This window comes from Aethalodelphis obliquidens, unplaced genomic scaffold (assembly GCF_003676395.1).
Source record: "Aethalodelphis obliquidens isolate GAN/ISIS:26980383/991018 unplaced genomic scaffold, ASM367639v1 scaffold9, whole genome shotgun sequence".
NCBI classification, from domain to species: domain Eukaryota; kingdom Metazoa; phylum Chordata; class Mammalia; order Artiodactyla; family Delphinidae; genus Aethalodelphis; species Aethalodelphis obliquidens.
In genome coordinates, this window is record NW_020837953.1 from 33141777 (window position 1) to 33152206 (window position 10430).

Here is a 10430-nt window from a genome sequence, read left to right on the forward strand (position 1 = left end):
CCTCTGTGTCTGTGTGAGCTGGCTCCAGCACCCGTCCACAAGCCAATTCTCATCAGGATGAGACAGCTGAGGACCAAGAAGTAGTCCTCTCTCCTCTGCGGGAACCTGGCAAAGGGAAGGGCACAGTGACAGCGATGACCCCTCTCAGGGTGGCCTCTGGTCTGCTGGAAGCAAAGGGCACACAGACCAAGGTCACATTTACCAGTTGTGTGACCTTAGGCATGGTATTCAAACTCTCTTTAAGTCTCAGTTTTCTATCTGTAAAATAGGATAATAAGATCCATGTCCCAGGGCTGCTGTGAAGATTCAGCAACATATAATAATTAAAGGGCTCGGGACAGTGCTTGGCATGGAGTAAACACCCAACACATGGCCCCTTTCTTTATGATGGTTACTGATGCTGCTGCCTCCGTAGGAGGGGCATCTGGATGTAGTGGAAAGATGGGGAATGGATTGAGCTGGCAGTTAGAGCGCTTTCTGGGAAGTGTGGATCAGCTGTTTTATTAGCTCTGTGTCATTGGATGAGTCAGTTGACTTTACATTCATTCCACAAACAATATTTGTCGATTTCCCATTTGGGTGAGCGAATGTAAATCAGTCAGATGCTGTGCTTGGAGGCTGGATGGAGCATTTTTCACAAATTGTGGGATTTAAAAAAAATAAATTTATTTAATTTATTTATTTTTGGCTGCGTTGGGTCTTCGTTACTGCGCGTGGGCTTTCTCTAGTTGTGGCGAGCTGGGGCCACTCCTCGTTGCGGTGTGCAGGCTTCTCATTTCGGTGGCTTCTCTTGTTGCAGAGCATGGCCTCTAGGCACATGGGGTTCAGTAGTTGTGGCACATGGGCTCAGTAGTTGTGGCTCACGGGCTGTAGAGCGCAGGCTCAGTATTTGTGGCTCACGGGCTTAGTTGCTCCACGGCATGTGGGATCTTCTTGGACCAGGGCTCGAACCTGTGTTCCCTGCATTGGCAGGTGTACTCTTATCCACTGTGCCACCAGGGAAGTCCCTTGATTTTTTACTTTCTTAATGGTATCTTTTGATGAACAATAGTTTTAATTTTATCATAGTCCAATTTATCATTGTTCCCTCTATGTTTAGCTCCTGTGTGTCATGTTTAAGAACTTTTTGCCTACTGCAAGGTCACACAGGTGTCCTCCAAGGGCCGCTTAATAGTTTAAAGTGAAGCCCTGGGGTTGCCTTGAAGGAGAGAGGACAGGCACATATGTCCAAGGGGGTAGGCAGGGGAGATGGGTCTGATGGCCAAGCTGTACCCCATCTCACCCTGATAGAAATAAAACCTACATCTTTAATTGCCTAATGAGGAAACTCAGGACTGTGAGAGTTTAAGTGCCTAGGGTCGTGCAGCTAGTAACAGAACTGGGACCTGAACTTGGGTTTTCTGACTTCTACTCTAGTTCATCGTTCATGGGGTCTGAGAACTAAAGTAAGCCAAAGAGGATCTTGAAATCCCTTCTTCCCCTTCTACATGTCTGCATAGCTTTGTGGGAGAATGACGGGAATGTACTGCCTAGGGAGGGGACATTTGTTCTCCTGGTGGCCCTTCCTGACAGCATCACTACTGTTGCAATCTTTTCTGTCCCCAATGACCTCTGCGGCCTGATGCCCAAATGTGACCACCTCTGCTTTGTCATTTCTAGGCTTGGCTACCAGATACTCACTGACTCCGGGGCATTCAGCTTCACCATCATTATGGGTGTGGGATCTGGTCTTCTGACAGGTCAGTGTGAGACCACCCTTCTTCCACCATTGTCCAGGGCACAGGGCCTGGGCCTAGACTGAACCTGCCCCATCCCTGGACGTGTATGTGCCCATGCCCTTCGCCCTGAACCCACCCCCTCAGCTCCAGCCAAAGGAGGCAAAGAGCCCAGACCTTGGTTAAAAAATAAAGGAACACAGAATTACAAACTTTCATAATTGGAAAGGTCCTCAGAAGTCACCTGGACACTGCAGCCTCTTGAGCCCAGGACTGGTGATTTCATCAAATTTTGCACAGAAGACCAAGGAGACCCTTATGCTACAGAGCTTACCTTTTACTCCCTGAGAACACCTAAATACTATTTTGTTCAGCAAATATTTGTTCAATATCTGCTATGAGCCAGGCACTATTCTTAGGTACTCAGGATACAGCAGTGAACCAAATTCCCTGGCCTCATCGAGTTGACCTTCTAGATGGGGAGGGGGCTTTTCCCATAAACAGAAAAAAAATAAAATAAAATAAAATGAATATATATGTGCTATGTCAGATAGTAATAAGCACTATGAAGGGAAATAAATCAGGGTAGGGGGAACGTAGAGTTATTGTGAAGGTGGGCTGCTCTTTTAGAAGGGTGGTAAGGAAGGCCTATCTAAGAAGCTGACTTTTACGCAAGGACTTGAATGCAAAAAATGAGGGAGATACCATGTGTTTATTTGGGAGAAGAACATTCCATGAAAAGGGACAGCAAGTGCAAAGGCACTGAGGCAGGAGCATGCATTGCGTGTCTGGGGAACAGCAAGGATGTCAGTGTAGCTGATGTGGGTGGAGTGACAGGGAGAGTGGCAGGGGTTGAGGATAGAGTGGTAGCAAGGAGCCAGATCATTCTGAGACATGGGAAGGCATTAGAGATCTGTAAACAGAGGACTGATGTTCTTTTGCTTCTGCAATATGACAGACCTGCAAAGAATCTTGGGGAGATACCAATTTGCCAGTCTTACATGCTAGGTGAAAACATGCATTCTGTACAGAACTGCTCACTGTTATTCTACAAGCAAACAGCTTTTATTGGTTAGATTTTCATATATTGTACCTCTAAGCATGGAGTGAATGCCAAATAAGAGACAAAATAGCATAAGTAGACACTAAGGAGTTGTGTGATCTTGGGCGTGTCACTTTGGGCATTGGCTGGCTTCTCTGTAAAATGAAATGATTATAGTAACTAATCATATGGCGTCCTTTCAGCTCTGAAACATGTATGAAAGTACTGTTTGGAGTTTTAGAGAGTGAGATTGGCTAGAATTGCTTTAACGTAACAATTGGCCTCAGCTTTCGACAGAGTCTGAGGTGATTAATTAAATACAGATAAGAAAAATGTCTCCAGCCATCACTTTACATTCTATTCGTGGTGGCAGTCCAACCCTGAATAGGGTTGCCAGATTTAGCAAGTGAAAACACAAGGCACCCAATTTGGAATTCAAAAGGAACTGAGCATCTTGTATTTTATCTGGCAGCCCTACACCTGGCCTCTCACACCATTTACCACTCTCCCCAGCGTGTGGAGGCTTCCTGTGCTTCACTGAAGCCAAGAAAGAGAATAGAGGAAAGACACTCCTATCATTCCTTTAAGAGTTAAGACCAACCAGCTTTCCTCTTCACATGTTGCTTTCCACATGAGGGAGCCAGGGATAAAAAAGGATTTGGACAATGGAGGCGGAAAGAGGCCTCCAAGAGGCCAAGATGGCAACAAATTGACCCCCTTAAGCCAAGCATTTTACATGTGAAGAGACCCCGTTCCGTGGAGCCCGGCTATAATATATGCACTTATTTAAGAAACCATCTTATCAAGCATAGTTATGGGGTTTCCCAGGTCAGGCAGATTAGAAATAGCAGATTAGACGTGGATAGGTTTCTAGAGGCAAGGCACCCTCGTAGAAGTTAGAAGTGAAAGCAGAGAGCCTAGCAGGAGAAGAGAATTTCCTAAAACCAGTCACAAGAACATGAGAAGCTTGGGCTGCTGGAGAACAGGCCGGTAACCTTCAGCAGCTGTAGCCCTTCTCCATGTTACACAGCACATTTCATAAAAGGATGTTCCTAGGAACAGTTCTGACTTTTTTTTTAAAGTCTAAATGTGTTCAGTGTTGTCTCATAAGACAAGAAAATATAATAATTTTAGAGGATTTGCATCAGATGAGTAAGCCTCAGCTATCTGGAAAATATATGTAGGCGACAGGGATCATTTCTGAGTAATTCTAGCTAAATGAGGTGTGCTGATTGCACTCTACATGCCAATATCAGTTAAAGGCACACACTATAAGATGAAAATATGAATAAGCACACACCTACTCTTGTTAATCTTACTATTTAATACATTGGGACTGATCATCATTAAAAATACACAGATAAACCTATCAATGGCATTTCCCTGCTTCACATGAAAGGTAAACACTACTTTATGTACTGGAAATTTGGCAGACTTTGAGCGACTGGGGAAGGCGTAGGGCCCGAGCTCTCTGGGCGGAGGACGGATGGGTGAAAAGAACAGGCACAGACGCAAGTTGTTATAAACTACTTTCCTAACAAGTGGAATCTTGAGCTGAGGTCACTGGGACTTTATTGGAACCAGTGAGGATGGACCTGCAGGGGCAGCTATTTGAGTCGCTCTCTATGGTAGCTTTTGCATTTTAAATAGACCAGCTCTTAAGAGGGGCACCGTCTAACAGGGTCCTTCTATTCCATCTTGGGAAGTGTGTTAATCCATGACGATCATATACCTCCCTGCGTAACCTAAATCCTTTGGATGTAATTGTTCTTGCCAGTTCCTTTTGAAAGATGTCTATAGAATTAATTAAGCTGGTCCAGGAAGGACAGTGCTTCAATTTGTCTATCTCCTGGTTGTGGAAGAAAAAAGGATTTCTGCTGAGATACCATAGTTGACTTATAATATTTTGATTAATTTTGAGATAACAAATGCAATCATCTAAGTGTGTAACATTTAATTATGAATTTAAACAGGTATGCTCTTAAACCTCAAAATATGGAAGTCACCTCACGTGGTTAACTATTTTAATGACCAAACTTTCTGGAAGGTAAGCGTTTTAACCTATTAATGTCTAAGGTTTTGAGTGAATGAACTTAAAAATATACTGGGTATATATGTTAACTTGGTGTTTATGAGAGTAAAGTAACAAACAAATCCAAGATGTGTGTGTGAGCGTGTGAGCATGCGTGCGTGAGCATGTGTGCATGCGTGCGCGTGCGTGTGTGTTGGTGGGGGGGTGAGGATGTAGTAAATGTTCCCATTTCCCTGATTCCTCAAAATCACTGAGGGTCAGGGATGCAAGAACTGTCACTGGCCACATGTCTCTTCCCCACCTGGAGTCACCAAAGTGGGCGGGCGAACAGTTTGACGTTAAGGTGATGGAATCCTGCAGTGCAAGAGCCAGAAGGACCATAGGGGCCAGAGAGTCCAATCCCCTCACTTGATAGACCTCCAAGTGGAGCCACGAGTATCCAAGTTCTCACAGGGACTGAGTGGCACAGCTGAAGAAATTAGAGCTAGTAGACACGAGAAAACTTGCAGCATAGGTGTCTGGGGTTATTTAGTCAGGGGACGTAAAGTTCAAACAACTCAGCTGCTGCTGAGGGTCTGTGTGACATTGTAGTGTTTGTTGTCATGACTGGGCTAGAGAGGAGGTCAGGGCTCATTCCCTGAAACCCCACTGCCCTCCTCCCCTTAACCTACACTCACAGTTCACAAAGCATTCTGATGTGTGTCACCTTAGGTAATCTTCCAATTGATGCTGAGGTCGGCTGGGCAAGCAGGGACCCATATTGCCAAGTTATAAATGGGAAGTGGGGGCCGACAGAGGGCAGGCTAATGCCCAGCATCATGCCTTTGTGAGTGGAAGCAGTCCTTCTGAGTCCCAGGCCAACCCTTTCTCCACCCAGCAGGCCAAGATACTGACCACTAAAGGGACAGAGAACCAGCCTTACTATAGGCCTTGGCATTTGTGTCTGTAGGGGCGAAACAGAGAGAACCTACAGAGAAAACCCACCTCGTCTCCCTTTCCTTCATCTCCGCGCTCTCTTTCCTCCTCTTCCTCTTGAAACAACTTTCTAGAGGTATACTTGACAATGAACTGCACATATTTGAAGCATACATTTTGATACATTAAACATGTTTATACGCCTATGAAACCATGACCACAATAAAGGTAAGAACATATCCACCACCACCAAACATTTCCTCCTGACTCTTTGAAACTGCTCCCTCCTGACTCCACCCTGTTCCATCCCCAGGCCACCACTGAACTGCTTTCTGTCCTATAGATTAGCTTACATTTTCTATAATTTTATATAAATGGAAGCACACGGCATGTACTCTTCTTCGTCTGGCTTCTTTTGCTCAGTGTAATTATTCTGGAAGTCATCAACATTGTTGTGTGTAATCTGCCTCATCTTGCACCAGCTTCTCTCTATATGGCTTCTCCCAACAGCTAGTCTCTCCCAGTCCCCTGCAAGTATTCTTGCCCCTTTAGCAGAAACAGGGTGATCTAGTGAAAGGATTCAGAAAATTGGCTTCATCCATCCATTCATTCCACAAGTGCTTATTGAGCAACTATTATATACCAAGCACTCTGCTCATTAATGAGAGATACCACAAATAGGACAAATATCCAGCTGAATTATTTGAGTTGCAATAAATACTTGCTGAACAAATGAAGGAAACCTGAGGAACCCCCGCCCCCAACACTAGCCCCTTGCAGCAGCAGGTGAAATGGAGATTGTGTCCCTGGAACAAGAAGACCTGGATTCTAGTCACCATTCTGCAAGGTCTGATGTAGGCAAGACCCTTGACCTCTCTCACTGGTAAAATAAGAAGAGTAACCTTCGTTCTACCTCACTGGGTTGTTTTGAAGACCAGGTGGGGTCATAACATATGTGACCACATTATGTAATATGCAAACTGCCATGTGAATGTGAAAGTTTATTACTAGGGGTTTAGACAACCACCAAGGAATGTGTAAGCCTAACAGCTATCATTTATTGCAAGCCTATTGTTTCCGAGATTCTGTGCCGGATGCTTTTCAACATTATCTGATTTTATCCTCGGAAAAACCCTGCGTAAGAATAAGTCTCCCCGTCTGCAGATGAGGTGTAACTTGTCCAAAATGACAGACCTAGTAAATGGAACAGGAGGAATTTGAATCGGTGTCTGTTTGGCTCCAAAGACACAGCATGTATGTGTTGTGGGCAGCTGCTGGAGAATGGTTATGTCTCCCCTCATCTTCTGATGTATATTTTTTTTACAGCTGAGTAGAACTATTGATTCAGCAGTGTAACACTTATAGCTTGCATTTAAAAAGCAAGAATACAAACTTCCAAAGCTGATAAATCCAGAGGTGATTTTTTTTTTTTTTTTTGGTAAACCATCCAAAAAGACATGTTAAACATTATGGAATGCCCTTTATTGTGTGTCATAGAAGCAGACTACTGGGGGTTGGAAGGGACATTCCTTCACTGGTTACCCAGACCATGCTCAGCACTTCCTGGGATGGCCACTCACCACCCCACAAGAACACCCATGCCATCCTTGGATGATTTTATTAAGATGTACTTGTTCATTCACTCATTATTAATTCCATAAATATATTAGCTAATATGTGATCAATATTATATGAAGAGCTGGGGAGACACATCTAAATAAAATTTAGTTCTAGGTCTTAAGGAGCTGCATGTACTAACCCTTTGTCTTCTTGGAAATTACAGTGATCCTCACCCAGAAACTGATTTACAAAAATCCAATTTATGATTTTTCATATATCTTCTGCCTTCACTAAGAGGATAAATTCTTTCAACTTTTAATTTCAATTTCATAAACCATGGATTTTATTTCATGCTTTCCAAGGCACAAGGACCCACTGACATCCATTTATTAAAATGAAGAAAGGAACTTTGTTTTGCGAGTCTCCCATGGACAAGCCCCTGTTCTGATTATTGTGTGGATGCAAACAGAGAAAATAGGGGTCTAAGAACTTAGAAGAACTGGATCTTTACCTGTGCACAGCTCTATCTATTAGGTACTAAATAAGTAACCCTGGCAGTAGCTGTTAGTTGAACCAGCGGAGGCAGAGGTCACAAGCTTGGGGAGGTCAGGATTCGCTGGACGTGGCTAAGTGACAGAAACTGGAAGACATTCCAAGAAAGGGGAGGATTGAGAGCAAACACAGGAGAAGCATGAAGCAACTGGCTCAGGGGCGAGTTGGTGAAGAGGAGGATGAATGGTGGGCAGAGTCACTTGAATCATCCTTCAGGCGATGGGAAGCTCCCAAGGTTTACGTGGGGAAATGGTACCATGAAATGAATGTTTCAGGGGTGAGCAGTATGACAGGGTTAAGCACGTAGGATGGATTCTGAAAGGACTGCGGTACACTCAAGGTCATCCGCTGCTTTCTGAACACGTATTTGTAGTTTATTTTTTACAGGATTGTATTGCCAAAAAATTTAAACACCACCACTGTTTTGGCACAAAAACACGACAAAATGTGAGTTCCTCTTGCTGTTTTATGCAAAACAGTATAGCCTTGTCACACTGGTGTCACCCCTGCTTCTGATTTAAAATAGATGTTCTAGACACACAGTAAGGGTCCAAAAAATGCTCGTTCTGCCAAAATGAGGAGAGCCGGTTTTTAAAGCAAAGTAGGAAGACAGATCAGGAGCCTGCTGATTCCTCCCCTTTGGGAGAGGCCCAGTGGAAACAGCCTCCTCTGGGCGGCAGATCTGAATTGAGTCCTAGCTCACCCACCACAGGCTGGTGCCCTTGGGCAAGTCACTTTACTTCTGTGGGGTGGAGGGGAGGCTCAGTTCCTTCATGTGTGAAATGAGATCAAATTCGACGTTCTGGAGTCAGACAGATCTGGGTTCCACCACCTCTAGCTCTGTGATCTCTGAAATGGAGATCTCTCACTAGGTTGTTGGAAGGATTTAAGGGAGGTAACGTGTGAAACGTTAGCACACTGATCCATAGAAAACACCGCATAAACTTTAGCTGCTCTGATTTCTGGTTCTAGAATTCTGTGATCCAAGGCTACTCAACATGCAGTGATGTTGTATGGCAGGGTACCATATGGCACAACCAAAGAACTGAGGATTGATTTATTTAGCTTGCAGAAGAGAGGACCCAAGGGAGACCTAAGAACAATCTTCAAACACTTGAGAGACTGTCATGTAGAAGAGGGAAAAGATTTTTTTCTATGCTTCTCCAAAGAATTTAACTAGTCCCAGTAGGTGATGCAGTATAAATTGCTAACAATTTGAACTGTCTGCAAAACAGAATAAACGACTTCATGTGGTAGTGAGTCTCCTGTCACTGAAGGTGTTCAAACAAAAGCCAGGTGACCACTAATGATCCACGTAAAGAGCTATATGAAATGAGATCTACCTATCTAAGAGATCTTCCAATTCAGATTTTATGAAAGAACTTCTAAGACCTTTGGGATGAAACAACATTTTGGGCAACATAAGTTTCAAAAGATCAAGCCAGAATCAATATGTGTACAATATTAAGCATATAATAAGGCTTCATCTGTAATAAAAAATGTTTGCTTTCCTTTTACAGTTTCCACATTTGGCTGTTGGATATTAAGCGAAAGCATCCAAGAAAAACAAGGGCTGTTTGAAAACAACTTCTTTCCCTGTTGCCCATTTTTCTGTGTGTGCAACACTCATTACAGCAAAGTCTCATGTACAATGAAACAGGTCAGAGATAGATTTGATATTAAAAATAAAAGACTAAAAACATAAGGGATAATTTTATATTATAATAATTTTAAATAATTATGTTTGGTTTCATGAAAGATAATGGTATCATTATTTTCTTGGGTGCAAACACACAGTTCACAAAATTAAGGTTTTGGTTCAATTTTATTGACAATTTAGATCCTTTCTTGCACTTAGTAAAGTATTAAGCTATCAGTTAACTCATCTACATCAGCAAAGCAGATGATATAAAACAGGGGAAAACTAAGAACTCACTTAGATTTAGCCCTTGCAGACACTGTGCTTTTATTCCAGTGGTTTTACAAGGAGTTCCTACTCCCTGAGCATATCCTGAATTTAACTGTGGGGAAGACATTCGTGGTCAAAGGTGGAGATACACTGCCTCAAGATTTAAAAACTAGTTCTATGAGCTTGAGGAAATCATTTAAATTGCCATGGTCCAGGTTCCCTTATCTGTAAGAAGAGAAGGTGAACTTCAACCCCTAAGATCGCCTCCACTTCTCACATCCTGTGGATCTAAAACCTCACCAGGAGTGATGTGCTGTGAGATGAGAACAACACAGCCGTTTCTTTGAATAGCTGATGACCAGGCAACATTCAAATTGTACACACTGGGAGAAAACGATGGCTGACATAGAAAGGGGACCACTGGGACTTCCCTGGTGGTCCAGTGGTAAAGAATCCGCCTTCCAATGCGGGGGACGAGGGTTCGATCCCTGGTCAGGGAAGATCCCACATGCCATGGGGTAACTAAGCCCGTGCACCGCAACTACTGAGCTCACGTGCCTCAACTAGAGAGCTCGCGCACTGCAATGAAGATCCCGCGTGCCGCAACGAAGATGCAGCTAAATAAATAAATAAATAATAAATTAAATTAATTAAATAAATAATAAACTAAATTAAATAAATAATAAATTAAAAATATAAATAAAC

The 10430-nt window shown here is 43.3% G+C and overlaps 1 protein-coding gene across 1 annotated transcript in view; it reads left to right on the forward strand.

Annotated features, from left to right (window-relative positions):
- LOC113622020 (RH-like protein) overlaps positions 1-9482 on the forward strand; it is a 33158-nt gene extending 23676 nt beyond the window's left edge. The window contains exons 8-10 of the mRNA XM_027109657.1: positions 1660-1739; positions 4731-4804; positions 9337-9482. Of these exons, the coding sequence (XP_026965458.1) occupies positions 1660-1739; positions 4731-4804; positions 9337-9363 (181 nt within the window). The 3' untranslated portion in view covers positions 9364-9482. The remainder of the gene's footprint in view (positions 1-1659; positions 1740-4730; positions 4805-9336) is intronic.
- The last annotated feature ends 948 nt before the right edge of the window (positions 9483-10430 follow it).